An 18578-nucleotide genomic window follows, 5' to 3' on the forward strand; every position below is an offset into this window, starting at 1 on the left:
GGCCTGAACTGTGCTGTAATGTTTTATGGGTCACTGGTGCTGTAATAGTGTTAACCGCGCTCCAATCTGCAGGTTTGCTCAACTGCAACATGATTTGGAAAAAACCCACAAATGAACCAATACAAATAAGCAATGAGAGCAGAAAAAAAATAATTTAAGCAGGAAAACATTTCCATGAACAGAAGACAAATCTGGAGTGGACCTATCAGTTACTATGCAAGTGTTTTCTGGAAGTACATTGGCATCCCATCTGGCAATGTCATTTGCATTGAAATTTATATCAGCCTCTATTAGCATCCAACACTGGTTTAAAAATAACTGAAGATACCATGTGACGTGTGTATCAGCTCTTTTCATAAAATGTAATAAATTAAGTTGTGGTTGCAATAAAAACAAAATTCTGGAATAACAGGCTTCACGGTTAGTTTAATGGTTAGCGCAGTGCTGTCACAGGCCCAGCAACCGGGGCTCGAATCCTAGGCTGTCTGTAAGGAGCTTGTACGTTCTCCCCGTGCGTTTTTCCCAGGGGCTTCAGTTTCCTCCCACCGTTCAAAATGTATCGGGAGTTGTAGGTCAATTGGGCAGCACTGTTGGGCTGGAAGGGCCTGTTAATGTGCTGCAGGTCTAATTTTAAAAAAATTATATTAAACATTTATGGAGACATCATAATGATGGGTGTTGATAGAATTGGTGGGTTCATTTCTATTTGTCACATTCAAAATTGCAGTCAATAGATCCAAATGGGAGATGATTTTTTTTGGTCCCCAATTTCCCACAAGATGGTGGAGATTGATTCTGTTGAACATTTCCAAGAGAGTTGGACAAATATAGGAAAACAACAAGTCCAAGGACCCAAGCAATCTCCCTTTCAAACAGCCAGCCATGGTGAGATAGGCCAATTGCTTCCTGCACTGAGAGTTAGTGAGATTTATTCTGCAAGTCAAGGCAGTATCCGTGGCAAGAATAAAAGGCAGCAAATCCCTGAAATGTTAACAGGTTTCCTCTACACAAAATACTGCCTGAGCGGCTGAATATTTCCAGCATTTTACAATATTCAGTTTTCACTTTATATTTGGTGGATGACTTGGATCTGGAATGTGTGTGGTATCTGCCCTTATGCCAACTCAGCTACAAATGGAGAAATTGTGTTGCTAACATATCTTTTACAACAGTGTACTCTCACATACAGGCAACTTGGTGAGAGTCTCACCAGTGCTACTTGCTGATTTATTCCCCTCACCCATGTCAGTTTGGGCAGTCAATTCTGAAGCTGGTGGTCCAATTTAAATGAAAGCACCTTCATCGGCTAATACCTTTTGTTGGAAACAATGGTGAGGATTGTACAAAATCCAGAGTCCAGCACTAGATTACCTAATATAGCGCAGGAAACTACTTTGCAGTGAGGAATGATACACTTTGTGAAGGCAGAAGCAATGGATGATCCTGCATGATAATTAGATTCCATTATTTGGATAAGTTAATAACCACTCACATTGGTGGTCTATCATCTAAACTCTACTTCATGAAGTTGCTCTGTCAATACATATCTTCACAGGGGCAGAAGGGGAACACTGAGGTCAACAGCTTCCAGTTACACACCTTTGCATTGAGGAAGGCAGAAGTTATAGAAGGAGTTTTGATCAAACAAGTCAAGTTTCTTCCAGGCAACCCAGCCTTTCCTTTGAGCATACTCCTTGTCCAGGTTTTTTCCAGAATAATGAGGGTCCAGAATGAGGAGGTAGTGGTTCTCTGATCCTGTGCAAACTCCTAATATTCCCTTTGAAGCACTGTCACTGTCTCCACCCATCATGACAGGCGAGCCCAATGTGTCAAAGTGCGAGTAAAGCTCTTCCACCTTCTGCAGCAGTTCACCTCCTTGCCGCACGTGGATGAGTTTGCAGGGAATGTTGTAGAATTTGTCGATGCACAAGGCAATTTCAAAAGAGCCGATCCAAGTCTTGGAGTTGATGAAACTGGAGGGCTTGTCTTCCATTTCCACAAGCGCCTCTTGCACCTCTCTCAAGGTAGGCACCCTGTGGTTCTTTCTGTTTGTCTGTTGCAAAAGGATCCAGGAGGAGAGGGTCTGCATGGTCCGGTACCCACAGCCCCAGCCACAGTCATCCGTGCCATCACAGCCATAATGATAATAGAGGTAATCCCCTCGGATCAAGGAAAGACGATGGATGTCAGTCTCCGACTCGGGAAGGGGGAGACCAGAATGAATATTCTTCACCAATTCCATGATTAATTCACAACCCTCTGGTAACCTGGCAAAAGACATATCTTGTGTTAACAATTGGAAACAGTCACACTACAATAGCATGCTATATAACATGAACTAGTCCTCATCAAGGGTCAGCAGTGGAGAGGGTCAAGAACTTTATATACCTGGGCGTCAACATCTCTGAGGATGTGTCCTGGGGCCTCCATGTCGATGCAATCTTGAAGAATGCTGGCTAGCTGCCATACTTAGCAAGGAGTTTGAGGAGACTTGGTATGTCACCAAAGACTCGAAAATTTCTAAAGGTGTACTGTGGAGAGCATTGTGACTGATTGCATCACTGTCTGATACAGAGATGCCAATGAAAAAGACAGGAAATAAACTCCAGATTTGTTAACTTGGCCAGCGACATCACAGGCACCAGACTTCACTCCATCGAGGACATCTCAAGAAAGCAGCCTTTATCCATAAAGACCCTCACCACCCAAGCCATGCCCTTTTCATTCTGCTACCATCAGGAAGGAGGTACAGGAGCCTGAAGATGAATACTCAAGGACTGCTCCTTTCCCTCCGCCATGAGATTTCTGAATAGACAGTGAACCACAGAAAATACCACACATTCCCCTACTTTTTTTGCACTATTTATTGTGAAATGTAACTTATAGCAAATTTGGACTGTGATATTGCTGCAAAGCAATGAATTTCATAACATGTTTGTGACAATAAATTGATTCTGATATGCAATGTCAGCACGGTAGTATAGCAAGTGGAGCCACTGCCTCACAGAATTAGTGACCCAGATTCAATCCGACCTGCGGAGTTTGCCCGTTCCTTCTGTGACTGCACGCTTTTCTGCTGGGTGCTCGTTTTCTCCTATATCGCAAAGATGTGCTTGTGGTGTGTTAATTGGCCATTATGGATTATTCTCTGAGAGTGTGGGTGAGCAGTAGAATCTTGGGAATAAATGTTGGTGATTAGGCTTTGTTTAAATTGGTTGGCTTGGACTCTGGGGCAGCAGGGACAGTTTGAGTTCTGCTTCTAGCCCCTTTTACACTTGCATCCCACTAAAATTGGCTGTTCAGTGTCCCAGGATAGGAATAGCGCTTTTGCTGTTCGTACTTGACCAATCCTAACTGGGTCACTGCACATGTTCACACTTGCAAGGAGCTATTGCCAGGATTAGAACTGTTCTGCCTTCTAGCGGTGACATCATGACACATTGAGCAATAGTGGACCCGCCCAAATCTTGATCAATGTATTATGATCTTATATTTGAACAAAATGAATTATAACATAATTAAGCTTTATGTACAGCACAGTACGAGTCCTTCAGCCCCTGTTGTGTTTTTTTGAATATTTTAATTTTGTGGTTAAACAAGTATCAAAAATTGATAATTACAAATACATAAAGTGAAAAAAAACGCATGATTCGAAATAACCTCATCCCTCCTTTCCCCTTCCCCCAATTAAAACCCCATGATAGAAGAAGGAAAATAGCAAAAAGAGAAAGAAAAAGTGAATGAAGAAAAAGAAATAAAGAAAAAAGGAAAAAAGGAGCGGTCAGGATCTTGTGTCCACTCCAAAAAGTCTCTTTCTTTTTCTTGCCTGGATCTTGAATATGGAATGAACAGGGATGTAAAAACCAGTTGAAGTATCTTAAGTATTCAACCCTGCATTGTGCAAATATGGCTGCCACACCTTCAAAAACATATTATACTTCTTCCTTAAATTGTAAGTAATTTTCTCCAGGGGAACACAAATATGCATTTCTGCATTTCATCAGCCTATATCCCGATGGGAATCAGACTTCTAAGTGACTGCAATACATCTCCGAGCCACTGCAACACAATGCAATTTTAAGAAATTCTCATTAGTACTTCGCCCCATTCTAGGTCTTATGTCCATAAAATTTCCTCGGAGAAACAATTATAGACGTTGTGGCAATTGTTTCCCAATAATCTGGTTTAATAAAATTCTTATATTTTCTCAAAAGGGTTTTATTTTAGACTAGAGCAGGGGTGGCCAATCTTTTAATTTTTTAGCACGGTAACAGGCCATTTTGGCCCACGAGTCTATGCCGGGGGTGAAGGTTAATTGGGTGGCATGGACTCATGGGCTGAAATGGCCTGTTACCGTGCTGTATCTCAAAATTAAAAACTTTAAATAAAAAGGTTAGCCACCCCTGGACTACAGCATGACTAGGTAGAATGTAAAAAGGTACCTGCTTCTTTCCCGCATCTAAAACATATATCTAATATATTAGAATTTAATTTATGCAACTTCTGCAGGGTAAGATAGAGCTGATGGAAAAAAATTATATTGCACCCGCCTATATCTTACATTAATTTTACAAGTCATGCAATCCTGACATGTCAGACCAATTCTTTGTTTTGACTTGTATAACTCCCGTTTTAGAATGCCTGATTGAAGTAAAAAATACATTACTGATGCGATCCCCATATGAATCAATATCTCAATTTCACTGCACTCTGGTAGAATCATAGTCCAAATTCATCTTTAAAAAAACTCTTAATTGAATATAACGGAAGATTGTATTATTGTGAATACTGTATTTATTTTTTAATTGTTCAAATGAAATTAATTATCCTTGTACATAACAATCTTCTACATATCTGATCCCTTTACAGGACCACGCATGTAGAATTTTATTATCCATTGTTAAAAGAAATTAATCTATTTTGAATCAAGGGTATTTTTGGAGTTATTTTTCTTTTTCATCCAATTAAATTGTTTAATTTGTGCCAAATGTTCAAAATAGACTTTATTAATGGTGCTTCCTTTCCACAAGAAATAAATTTAGTGTTGTGGCGGCTCACCACAAGGCCTGCTTGCAGCCGGCCAAAATTGCACCTTCGGGGGGGGGGTTTCTCTTCCTTCCAGCACGGGGCTCAGAAACCCGCGCTGGGGAAACCACGTGATACCCGGGTGATGTCAGCGGCCTCCACCGCGGTTCTCAGCCAAGTCTGGGCTGGGAGTATAAGTGCAGCCCAGCAGCCTGCAATAAACTAGTCTGCTCACTGAGCTCAACCCATCTGGTTGTGTGTTATTGCAGGAGCAGTGTGGCCGCTGCTACAATTGGTGACCCTGACTGGTTCAAACTTCTTTGAACCCATCACAAGCGAGCCTGGGATCAGCGCCATAGCCGTAAAACTGCTTGAATTCTGGATTCAGAAGGCGGAGACCTGGTTCGGCCACGCAGAGGCCCAGTTTCACCTCGACCAGATTTCGTCAGACATGACCAAATTCTACCATGTGGTCACTGCCCTGGACCAGGCCATCGCAAGATGTGTGCTGCAGCTTGTTCAGCACCAACCTGCTGAGGACAAATACAAGACCATTAAGCGTGTGCTTACTGGGTCCCTCGGATCCAGCATGCCCCTCGGATGCAACACCTCGATGCCCTGGGGGAGAGGTCCCCGATGGAGCTAATGGACGAGATGGTCGCGCTCATGGTGAGCACACCAACTGCCCACTCTTCAAGCACATCTTTCTCGACCATATGTCTGGGGACATCCGGCCACTGCTGGTCCAGGAGAGGTTCACCGACCCGAGGAAGGTCGCCCAGAAGGCCCAAGAGCTATGGCTCGCACGATTCCCGGAGGGCTCAGTGGTCCAGCAGGTCACGAGGCATGGGCACGACCACACCCAGCCCGCCTCTAGCACTGCTATAGAGCACCCAGCCCCTGCAGGGGGACCCAAGAGCATAATCAAGGCCACAGCATCCGCTTCAGGCCTCTGCTTCTACCACCAGCGCTGGGGAGCCAAAGCTCGGAAGTGTCGTCAGCCCTGCTTATTTCAGGGAAACAACCAGGCTGGCCACTGTTAATGGCTGCATTCGAGGCCACCAAGATCACCCTCGCAAAGATCACCATGCTCGCCCACCTACATATGGCACTCTCTATTGATGCCTCTGCCACAGCCGTCAGTGCCATCCTGGAGCAGCAGGTGAATGGTCATTGGAAGCTGCTGGTATTCTTCAGCTGCCTGCTCCGCCCGCCGGAACACAAGTATAGTGCCTTCGACCGTGAGTTACTGGGCATGTACCTGGCGGTGCGGCATTTCCGCTATATTTTGGAGGGAAGGACTTTTACCATTTTCACCGACCATAAACCCCTCACCCAGGAGCTTGCGATGGCAAACGATCCCTGGTCGGCCCACTAGCAGCGTCACCTCTCCTTCGTGCCGGACATTCAGCATAAAGCGGGGAAGGAGAATATGGTTGCCGATAGGCTCTCGCGACCGGCCATCCGCGCGCTGACGCCTGGCCTAGACTTCGACCAGCTCGCCTGGGACCAGGAATATGAGGAAACGAGGGCTTTCAAGACCGCCATTACGGGCCTGCGGTTCCGAGGTCTCCCGACTCCGAGCGGTGAAGGCACCATCCTGTGCGATATCTCCTTGGGCACCCAGCCAGTGGTTCCCCAGCAGTGGCGCGGGCAGGTCTAACATCACATCCACGACCTTTCACATCCGTCCATCAGGTCCACAGTCCGGATGGTGGCAGAACCGTTTGTATGGCATGGGCTGCGGAAGCAGATCACAGGCTGGGACAGAACATGCACCCATTGCGCAATTTTGGATTGTACTCACTGGAGTTTAGAAGATTGAGAGGGGATCTCATAGAGACATATAAAATTCTGGCAGGACTGGACAGAATGGATGCAGAAGGGATGTTTTCAATGGTGGGGGAGTCCAGAACCCGGGGCCATGATTCAAGGATAATAGGCAAACCATTTAGAACCGAGATGAGGAGGAATTTCTTTAACCAGAGAGTGGTGAATCTGTGGAATTCATTGCCACAGAAAGTAGAGGCAGGTTCATTTAATATATATTTAAGAGGGAATTAGATATATTTCTTCAGTATAAGGGAATTAGGGGTTACGGAGAAAAAGCGGGGACGGGGTACTGAACTTTAAGATCAGCCATGATCTCATTGAATGGCGGAGCAGGCTCGAAGGGTGCACAGGCACACCCCGACTGGGCGGACAAACTGCCTTGGGTGTTCCTGGGCATCCGCTCCACTCCCAAGATCTACAGGCGTCATCAGCTGAGCTGGTCTACGGTGTGCCTCTGGCAATACCTCGTGAGTTCGTCAACGCACCTCACAATCCCCAGCGGTTGCCACACGAACTACTTCCTCACCTCAGGGCATGCTTGGACTTGTTTGAACCCCCATTGCCACCCAGGTATGGCATCCGCCCGTCTCACGTTCCCGGTGAACTGCTTTCTGCGGAGTATGTTTTCGTTCGGTGGGGCCTGACTGCAGCACCTCTGCAGCGACTGTACGAGGGGCCGTACAAGGTTGAGTAGTGTTCCGGCTCGACGTTCATGCTGGACATTGGCGGCAGGCAGGAGCTGTTTACCATGGACAGGCTGAAGCCAGCATACCTTGATCCCACCGAGCCCGTGGTCATTGCGCAGCCCAAGAAGCGACGCCACCCGGCGAAATTGAAAAAGGACATTGGTGCCTTACAAGCAGGGCCGGTTCGCCTGCCTTGTGGTGAGCCGCCACACACCCACCCCCCCACCCCAGAACTGGCACCAATGTCCTTATTTGCCAGGTGGCCTCGCTTCTTGGGCTGAGCAATGACCACTGGCTCGGTGGGATCAAGGTGTGTTGGCTTCAGCCTGTCCATGGTAAACAGCTCCCATCTGCCTCAATGTCCAGCATGAATGTCGAGCCGGAACACTACAGAACCCTGTATGACCCCTCGTACAGTCGCAGATTTCTGAGCCCTGTGCTGGAAGGAAGGCGCCGTCGGGGGGGGGGGGGGGGGGTTCCCTTCCTTTCAACACAGGGCTCAGAAACCCGTGCTGGGGGACCACGTGACGCCCGGGTGATGTCAGCGGCCTCCAGCGCGGTTCTCAGCCAGGTCTGGGCTGGGAGTATAAGTGCAGGCCAACAGCCTGCAATAAACTATTCTGCTCACTGAGCTCAACCCGTCTGGTTATGTGTGTTATTGCAGGAGCAGTATAGCTGCCACTCGTGTCCCATTTATATACAAAATCTTCTGCTATTCTCTCTCTGACTTTGTGCAGTTCAATTTCTACCCATGAAGGCTTGTCTCTTCCATCAAAGAGGGAAGTGACAAATTTCATCTGGGCCACCCACTAGTAATATTTAGAATTTGGGAGTTATAACCTTCCCGTATGATATTTCCAAGTTAATTTTTCCATGAGATACTGGCTGGCTTACCTTTCCAGAGAAAAAGCAATTTTTATTCATCTTGTATAAATTGTATAAATTCTTTAAATAATTATCCATTTTAATCCCCAAGTACTTGATCCTGTTTCTTAGGTCATCTAAATAGGGGGAGCTGTGGATAGTGAAGGATTACAGAAGGATTTGGACTATTTGGAAAAGTGGGCAATGTAGATAAGTGTGAGGTGCTTCATTTTGGGAAGAATAACCAAAATATGAGATATGCAGTGAATGGGAGGGCACTGAGGAATGCTGAGGAACAGAAGGATCTTGGAATAATGGTTCACCATTCCTTGAAGATGGATTCCCATGTAGATAGGGTGGTGAAGAAGGCTTTTGGTATACCGGCCTTTATAAATCATAGCATAGAATATAGGAGCTGGGAGGTGATGTTGAGACTACTTAAGGCTTTGGTGAGGCCAAGTTTGGAGTACTGTGTGCAGTTCTGGTCTCCAAATTATAGGAAGGATATAAATAAGGTATAAATAAAGAAGATTTACAAAAATGTTGCCTGGATTGCAGTATCTTGAATATGGAGTAAGATTAAGTAGACTGGGTCTTTATTCGTTGGAGTGTAGAAGGTTGAGAGGGGATTTGATAGAGGTATCTAAAATTATGAAGGGAATAGATAGAGTAGATGTGAATAGGCTCTTTCCCCTGAGAGTAGGGGAGATTGGGAGGGGTCATGTTAAGGGTTGGGGGCAAAACTTTAGGAGTAATATAAGAGTAATATTCTTTACTCAGAGAGTGGTGGCTGAATGGAATGATCTTCCGGAAGTAGTAGTTGTGGCAGGGTCAATTTTGTCACTTAAAAGGTGGGTGGATGAGTACATGGATATGAGGGGTTTGGAGGGTTATGGGCATGGGAGTGGGTAGGTGGAACTAGTGGAGTTTCACGTAAATCGGTGCGTACTAGAAGGGCTGATATGGTCTGTTTCTGTACTGTAAATTGTTATATGGTAAATTGTGTATTCCTTTGGCAGTTTGTATAATCCCCATCAGTTAGTGATATGATCTCACTCTTGTCCCAGTTTATTTTGTACCTAGAGACCCTCCCATAATCCAGTTGTAAGTGAAACCTTTGTAGAGAGGTTTCAGGCTCTGTCAGATAATATTAATATGTCATCTGCAAGAAGACAAATCTTATGTTCATCTTAGTCAACTCTGAACTCTTGTTTGGATCCTGTCAAATAATTTCTGCCAGAGGTTTTATGGCCAATACGAAGAGAGCCGGAGATAGTAGACATCCTTGGCTGCTGGATCTGGATAGTGGGAATATTGGAGATACTTGACCATTCATCACAACTCTATTCATTATATAGGGCTTGAATCCAGTTTATAAAATTTTGACCTAATCCAAATTTCACCAATACTTTAAATAAAAAGTCCCACTCTAAACTATCAAGTCCCTGTTGTTGTGTCGACCTATATAAACTTTTGTAAGGGACCGTGGGAAAGTGCCAGCAATAAATAGCAATAGCAGATAATTTTTAAATAATGTGGGAAAGTTGGTAGCCCTATCGTGCACAATTTATACAGTGTGGGAAAATACAGCATGGGAAAGTTGGTAGCTCTATCACATACAATTTATATATACTGTGGAAAAATATGATGGCAGACCTGCCCTATCAGGATGCTGTGTGGCAGAGAAAGGGCTGTATACACAGCACACTCAGGGGGGGGGGGGGGGGTTCACTGCTGCACAGCATTCTGGGAAGGCAGGCCAGCCACTGCTTTTTTCCCCACTGTCATTTTGAATTGTGTGCTAAAGCTGTTAGTTAATTCATGGGACCACTTGCAAGTGTAAAAGGGTCTCCAATACTGACATGATTCCAAAGCTAATGGGATAAGATTGCTCCAAATGGGAAGACTTGATGGCCTCCTAGTAAATCTTCTCTCGATGGAGATGTGGGGGGGCTGGTAGTCATGGTGGGGAGCTGGCTGATGGAGGACCTCAGTTTTCTTCAGGCTGACTTCCAGGCCAAACATTTTGGCAGTTTCCGCAAAGCAGGACGTCAAGCGCTGAAGAGCTGGCTCTGAATGGGCAACTAAAGCGGCATCATCTGCAAAGGGCACACAAAACTCAAAACGGTCAACCAGTTTACCTATCTCGGCTGCACCATTTCATCAGATGCAAGGATCGACAATGAGATAGACAACAGACTCGCCAAGGCAAATAGCGCCTTTGGAAGACTTCACAAAAGAGTCTGGAAAAACAACCAACTGAAAAACCTCACAAAGATAAGCGTATACAGAGCCGTTGTCATACCCACACTCCTGTTCGGCTCCGAATCATGGGTCCTCTACCGGCACCACCTACGGCTCCTAGAACGCTTCCACCTGCGTTGTCTCCGCTCCATCCTCAACATCCATTGGAGCGCTCACACCCCTAACGTCGAGGTACTCGAGATGGCAGAGGTCGACAGCATCGAGTCCACGCTGCTGAAGATCCAGCTGCGCTGGATGGGTCACGTCTCCAGAATGGAGGACCATCGCCTTCCCAAGATCGTATTATATGGCGAGCTCTCCACTAGCCACCATGACAGAGGTGCACCAAAGAAGAGGTACAAGGACTGCCTAAAGAAATCTCTTGGTGCCTGCCACATTGACCACCGCCAGTGGGCTGATAACGCCTCAAACCGTGCATCTTGGCGCCTCACAGTTTGGCGGGCAGCAGCCTCCTTTGAAGAAGACCGCAGAGCCCACCTCACTGACAAAAGGCAAAGGAGGAAAAACCCAACACCCAACCCCAACCAACCAATTTTCCCTTGCAACCGCTGCAATCGTGTCTGCCTGTCCCGCATCGGACTGGTCAGCCACAAACGAGCCTGCAGCTGACGTGGACTTTTTACCCCCTCCATAAATCTTCGTCCGCGAAGCCAAGCCAAAGAAAGAAAGAAAAAAGAAATCTTCTCTGCACTCTTCCAATCTTATTGATATCTTTCCTGTAGTTAGGTGACCAAAATGCATACTATACTCCAAATTTGGTCTCACCAATGTCTTGTATGACTTTACCATTATGTTTTTTTTTACATAGAACTGACAGATTTTTTTTGGTCAGTAATTATTACACCTATCTTCCAGAGTGGCCGTTCACACTGCAACGACCTGTGGCTGGACATAGGTCGACGGTGACGTATGCCCTAAGTACAGCATCACAACGTTAATGTCATCCTATTCACTAGCCCATTGCTGCAGACCGACAATGGACAGTCTGCAATAATGCATAGGGGCGCCACAGATTAAATTTCGGAATGGGAATGAGTCACTCATTGCTGTTCTGATCTTTTTACAGACTGTATTCCAGGAAGTTAGGAATAATTTCCTGGAACACATTGTAATCACTGACATCTAGAACGATAGAATATTTAAAATAAATAAAAAATACATATTAAAAGAGTAAAAATACAAAGCTGGAGAAAATCAGGTCGAACAGCATACTTTATGAAAAGTCCTAACCTCTTTAACCTTTCCCTTGATGAAAGTCTCAAGCCCAAAACATTGGTGATTATACCTTTACCTTTGCTAAATAAAATATATTGTTCACCTGCTGAGTTTCTCCAGCACCCAGCGTTGACTTTATTGACCAGAGCCCAACCTCCTCCCCTCACCCCGACCCCCCTGCACCGTCCTCCCTGTATCCTGACCCACCACATTCTCCTCCCTGTATCCCGACCCCCCCGCACCCCCACATTCTCCTCCCTGTATCCCGACCCCCCCACACCCCAACCCCCCACATTCTCCTCCCAGTATCCCGACCCCCCCCAACACCCCAACCCCCCACATTCTCCTCCCTGGATCCCGACCCCCCCGCACCCCAAACCCCGCATTCTCCTCCCTGAATCCCGACCCCCACGCACCCCAAACCATCCTCCCTGTATCCCAAGCCCCCGCATTCTCCTCCCTATACCCCGACCCTCCTCTCAGAGAGCCGGTCGCCAATGGTGAGGACCAGCCAGGATAACCAGAGAAAGACGCCACTCCTCACCTGCGCTCAAGCCGGCCGGCATCACCCTACCGCCGCATTCCTCCCCCCCTCAAAATGGCCGTTCAGCGCCGTCCAATCAGAGGAAGAAGAAAGCGCGCAGGCTGGTGCCGACCAATCAGGGCGAGATGAGAGCGCGCAGTCCCTGGCCGCCCAATCAGAATGCGAAGAGTGCGCGCAGTCCCTGCCCGGCGCCCGGTTCCGTCCAATCAGACCGAGAAGAGAGCGAGAGAGCGCGCAGTACTCTCCTCTGGCCACACGCCAGCAGCCAAAGCAGTGTTGCCGGGAGCCAACCAATGCGGGCAAGGTTTTGACACCACGTGACTATCTCCCTGCGTGAACAACCTTTCCGCGGAAACCAACAGCAAAGTGCCTTCGTCGCCCTTGGAGCTGCGGTGACGTCACCGTTTGTCTCGTTCCCGCCCGAAACGAGGTTTTACTTCCTCAGGTGCTGCCCGACCAGGTGGGTATTTCGAGTATTGTATGTTGTTTTAAAATTGTAAACATCATCTCTGCCTCTCACCATTTCTATTGGTTTTTAGTTTAGAAATTCCAGAGTTTAAAGACCTGACCCACTAGTCATATATAATTTTTATATGAAATACAGGGCCTTCCAACCACAAGTCTGTGCTGCTCAATTATACCTGATTAACCTACACCCTGCATATGTTTTGAAATGTGGGAGGAAACTGGAGCCCCCCCCCCCCTGGATAATCCACGCTGATATAGGGAGAATGTACAAACTCCTTAAAGACAGAGCCAGATTTGAATCGTAATTGCTGGCACTGTAAATGCATTGCGCTAACTGTGCTGCCAATATGAATGCTTCCTATGAAAGCTGCAAGTCCTGAGTTTTTTCTTGCATTAAGAAAAGAGAATTATGGTCCAATATGCCCCTTTATAGCTTTCAACCGAACACCCACAAGTCTCTATTTCAAAATTCCCTCTCCTTCACCTGGCTCCATCTCACCTGGCATCGTCTATTAGCTGATCTCACACCTCTTGTTCTGAAGACTGGCATCTCTAGGTCCCAGATGTGTTACAGCACCAGCAATCGGGACCAGGGTTCGAATCCGACGCTGTCTGTAAGGAGTTTGCACATTCCCCTTGGGTCTGCATGGGTTTCCACCAGGTGCCCTGGTTTCCTCCAACCCTTCAAAACATAATGGGGTTGTAGGTTAATTGGATGTAATTGGGTGGCATGGGCCCATTGTCCAAAAGTACCTGTTACTGTGCTACATATTTACATTTAAATTTTTATGTTTTTTTATATTTAAAATTTCTTGAACTTTCCCATGCTATCCCAACCATAGACTACACCGGGACCACCACTGAAATGTGCACTATTGAAACATGGCTTATTTTTTGCAGATTTCAGGTTTATGGTCAGAGTACATACGTGACATCACATACAACCCTGAGATTTTTTTTCCTCTGGGCAAGACAGAATTTCCGCTTAATGGTAGTGTCAAAAAAACTACACAATGTACACGTAAACAAGAAATTTAAACAAACTGACTGCAATACAGAGAGAATTAAAAAATCAATCAACTGCAAAAGTCCTGAAATGAGTCTCCCATTGAGTTTGTTGTTGAAGAATCTGATAGTGGAGGGGCAGCAGCTGTTTCTGAACCTGGTGGTGTGAGTCTTGAGGCACCTATACTTCTTTCCAGAAGGCAGCAGTGAGTACACAGCATGCACTAAGAAATGTGAGTCCTTGATGATTACTGCTGCTCTCCCACGGTAGTGCTCCCTGTCGATGTTCTTGATGGTGGGGAGGGTTTTACCTGTGATGTCCTGGGCTGTGTCCTCTACCTTTTGCAGGGCTTTACACTCGGGGATATTGGTGTCCCCATACCAGATGATGGTGCAACCTGTCAGCACCCTTTCATCCACACTTCTGTAGAAATTTATCAGGGTTTCTGATGTCATACCAAACCAGTCAAGCCAAGTTTATTATCATCTGATTGCATAAGTATAACCCAATGAAACAGCTTCTCCAGCCATCAGTGCAAAAACATGCAGACACACAAGTCATAACACACATACAGACAAACAATACATATGCAGAACAAGTATTCATTAATACAAATAAATATCGTTTTGTGAATATGAGTGTCTCGGAGGGTGAGTGTGAGCAGTTCCTTTGGTCATTCAGCATTCTCACTGTCTGTGGGAAGAAGCTGTTCCTGAGCCTGGTGTTTCTGGCTCTGATATTCTTGTATCGCTTCCCCGACGGGTGCAGTTGAATGCAGAGTGGTAGGAGTCCTCAGTGATTCTGAAAGCCCTCTTAGAATATGATCCTGGTAGATCACATCAATGGGGGGGAGGTGGTGACTTAACCCTACTGTTTTGTTCAGATGCCTGCTTACATTTTGCTCAAACCTTGGTGAAAGCCTTAAGCCTTTGGGTATGCACCTTTATCTTTGCTATATTAAGTACACTGTTTGACCCACTGAGTTTCTCCAGCATTGTGTTTTTACTTTAATCACAGTGTTTGTGGACTTTTATGTTTTAAAGGCCTTGAGAGTCTTGAACATAGGACACTGCAGCACAGTACAAGCCCTTCAGCCCACACATTGTACTGATCCATTTATACCTAGCAAAAAATCCAAAACCCTCCCTACTTCCACTATGTGTCTAAAAGCCTCTTAAATGCCCCCACTGTTTCAGCTTTCACCATTATCCCTGGCGATGAATTCCAGACACCCACAATTCTCTGTGTAAAAAAAAAAAAAAAATGTACGCCTGACGTCTCCCCTAAATCTCCCTCCCTTTACTTTGTACTGACGTCCTCTGCTGTTTGCTACTCACACCCTGGGGAAAAAGGTACTGGCTGTCCACTTTATCTCTGCCTCTCAGAATCTTGTAGACCTCTATTACGTCTCCTCTCATCCTTCTTCACTCCAAAAAGTTCTAGCTCTGCTAACCTTGCTTCATAAGACTGATTCTGCAATCCAGGCAACATCCTGGTAAATCTCCTCTGCACCCTCTCCATAGCTTCCACATCCTTCCTATAATGAGGTGACCAGAACTGATTTATTGGAACTGCACTCATCCAGACAAGCGGAGAGTGTTCCATCACAGTCCTAACTTGTGCCTTGATTATCCTCCAAAAATATTCAATTGACTGTGAAATTTACAATAAAGTCCCCATTATCTAGAATGCAAGAGAGGGTGCAGAGGAGATGATTTTTGAAGGTGAGGACAAGGGGAATCTTGTCCTTGTGCAAGGGGGCCAGGGTACATGTGTGGGTAATGGAGGATATGTGGGTGAGAGCCGAGTTGATGGTGGTAGAGGGAAAGCCACGTTGTTTGAAGAAGGAGGACATCTCTGATGATCTGGTGTACATCCTGTTGCACCCCTCTGTAAAATAGCAGCTGAAGTGTAACCCCAACCTCAGTAACCTTTCACCCTCTTGCTTTTCAAGTAATTATTTTTTAATCAACAATTAAACAAAAACACCCATCACACTTATAAGACAGTATATTTTCAAATATTTTATTAACATCTAGATTTTGTACAAGTGGTTAAAATGATAGAAGATGATTATTTCTGTGTAATTTGCAAGTATGTCTTCCTTTAATTTTTTTACATTTTAATTTATTATAAATTTAGACATTCAGCACGGTAACAGGCTTTTCAGGTGCACGACCCCATGCCACCCAAATATCCAAATGACCTACAACCCCCCCCGCACCAATTGAACGGTGGGAGGAAACCGGAGCCCCTGGAGGAAAATCACGCAGACAAGAGGTGAACATGCAAACTCCTCACAGAGTGCTGGATTTGAACCCATCACTGTAACTGGGTTGTGTGAACTGCTACGGTAACTGTGCTGGCCCCTTTAAGTCATTCCTCTTTAAGATGAGAGGAAGAAAGTCTCAAAGGGGCACGTGAAGCAATTAAAAAAAAAATTCACAGAGTGGTAGATGGTGGGAAGACTTTGCCGGGGTTGGGAAGGTAGGTGGCGGAGCAGATTTGTTAGTGATGTTAAAGAGGCATTTAAACAGGGACATAGGATGCTGGAATGGAGGGATATGCAGGCAGATGAGATGAGTTTAAATTGGCATCATATTTCCTGTGGACCTCTTCCCTGCTGTATGACTCTATGGCAGTAGCACATTATTGTAGGTCCCATTTTCCAGATGACATTTGAGTGGGACAAAAAACTCAACGAGTCCCTGATTAGTGGAGTGGGCGGCAGCTATTCCTGAACCTGGTGGTGCAAGTAGAACAGAGATGTGGAGGAATTTCTTCAGCCAGAGGGTGGTAAATCTTTGGAATTTGTTGCCACAGGCAGTTGTGGACACCAGGTCAGTGGGTGTATTTAAGGCAAGATTCTTGATTAGCCAGGGCATCAAAGGTTATGGGGAGTGGGGCTTAGTGGGAGAATGGATCAACTCATTGAATGGTGGGGCAGACTCGATGGGCTATTTCTGCTCCGATGTTTTTGAAAGCCTTGAGATGAGCATTAAAAATTCAGCAGCTAATCATGAAAGAGGAACGCCAAATCAAGTCAGCGATGGAAAAGCAGAGGGATTGGAGAGGGAACTCAGGTGCAACATTTCCACTCAGAGGGTGGTGCATATCTGCCAGAGGAAGCTATCAAAGTGAGTGTAATTGCAATGTTTGGACAGATAAATGCTGCCGTAATGGCAGCACTGCTGCTGCTGCAGACCCAGGGAGAGCAAGGAGCAGAGATACAGTGCTCTCACACCGGGTCGTACCGCCCAATCCACTGCCAATGGCTCTGTACAGGCTTTAAACAGTCTGTTAAAAGAGCCAACGGAGTTTTATATAAAGTTCTGCAACTGCGGGGTCTGAGCCTGCATTTGGCAGTGGCCACGAGGGGTTGCAGACTCTGAGGAAGCAGCGGGCTGGTGCAGGGGAGCAGTAATGGGGAGAATACCTCCCACAGAGGAGACGATTCTAAGGACGGTGCCCATGGGGGCAGAGCAGCGAGGGGCTTGCTTTGCGACTGAAGGACACGTGCAGACAGTGAGTCTGTGGGCAAGGAACCCACAGAGGCTGCAGAAGCGCTGGAGATGAATCCACGGATGCTCAGTAACTCTGGGAGAGCTTTCTTTTGCTTCTCTTTCTCTGAGTGTCAGGGGCACCGGTCAATGCTAATGGTGAAATCTTTGTCTGCCTCATGGCATACAAAAGGCAACTTTGTGTAATATTACATTTCGGTTTTATTTCATGACATTGTATCTGACCTGATCTGGGCTTAGATGGGATGACTGGCCTGTTCTGTGCATATTGGATCTGTGACTCACTGCCTGTGAGTGGGATCTTGCTATGCTAAACTTCCTGCAGGAGCAACAGCCCTTTAGTGGAGCAGAGAAGAAAGAGGGGAGATTTGATCGAGGTATTTAAAATTATGAGGGGGAGACAGAGTAAATGTAAGTTGGCTTTTACCACTGAGGGTAGGTGAGATACAAACCAGAGGACATGGGTTAACGGTAAAAGGGGAAAGGTTTAAGGGGAATCATGAGGAGGAACTACTTCATACACAGATTGGTGGGAGTCTGGAACATTTGAGAAGAATTTGGACAGGTACATGTACAGGTACAGGGGCCTGTTTCTGGGCTGTAAATGTTCTATTTTGCTTTGCGCTGTACGGAAAGGTGTGTGTCTTCAGGCTGAAGCAAGAGAGGGATTGAAGCTACTTGAAACCAGCTGACAAATCCACCGCAGCCTGCAGGCCAGTGGAGGTGCAAGGGTGGGTTTTCCTGGGGTCTGTGAATCGCCGAAGCCCTTCAGCTCTCAGTTGTCTCAGGCGTTCTCATTCTGGATCAGGGTGACCTTCTGGGGCGGCCCCCCCTCATTGGACAGGCTCTCACTGGCCGGCATCCCCTTCACGCATCTTTCAACCGCTGCCTTCAGCTGCAGAGGAACCAGGAAGAGAATGACAGCGTGGAATAGAATCAGAAATTAGGAGCAGCAGGTGGCCATTCAGCCTTTAGGGATCTGCTTCACCAGCAAAGCTGATCATTGAAATTCATCGAGGCAATGCAGCAAGGAAACAGTCCCTTTGGCCTTCTGCACCCAACGTCAACTACCCATTCACCCCAACTGGACAGCACTGGAAGAGGCCTATGGTCCATGTGTCTGTGCCAAACATGTCCAAATCAAACTTGTT

At 46.2% G+C, this 18578-nt stretch overlaps 2 protein-coding genes across 10 annotated transcripts in view; both read right to left on the bottom strand.

The window, feature by feature from the left end:
- Positions 1–408: 408 nt before the first annotated feature.
- On the bottom strand, positions 409–12516 carry ufsp1 (UFM1-specific peptidase 1). 2 transcript variants are annotated; one of them, XM_069919885.1, is made up of 2 exons: positions 12433–12516; positions 409–2267 (listed from the first exon to the last, which is right to left on the bottom strand). In XM_069919885.1, exon 2 carries the CDS (start codon positions 2240–2242, stop codon positions 1592–1594), a length of 651 nt encoding a protein of 216 aa, XP_069775986.1. In that variant the 5' UTR covers positions 2243–2267; positions 12433–12516; the 3' UTR covers positions 409–1591. The 2 variants fall into 2 exon arrangements, with proteins under 2 accessions (XP_069775986.1, XP_069775985.1); XM_069919884.1 differs by lacking the exon at positions 12433–12516 and adding an exon at positions 10271–10436.
- Positions 12517–15917: 3401 nt separating this feature from the next.
- LOC138754903 (chloride channel protein ClC-Kb-like) overlaps positions 15918–18578 on the bottom strand; it is a 75032-nt gene continuing 72371 nt past the window's right edge. For all 8 annotated transcript variants that reach the window (XM_069919893.1, XM_069919889.1, XM_069919888.1 and 5 more), the window contains one exon: positions 15918–18322. In XM_069919893.1, coding sequence (XP_069775994.1) covers positions 18212–18322 — 111 coding nt within the window. In that variant the 3' untranslated portion in view covers positions 15918–18211. The remainder of the gene's footprint in view (positions 18323–18578) is intronic.

Source organism: Narcine bancroftii, chromosome 2 (assembly GCF_036971445.1).
Source record: "Narcine bancroftii isolate sNarBan1 chromosome 2, sNarBan1.hap1, whole genome shotgun sequence".
In the NCBI taxonomy this organism is placed as follows: Eukaryota; Metazoa; Chordata; class Chondrichthyes; order Torpediniformes; family Narcinidae; genus Narcine; species Narcine bancroftii.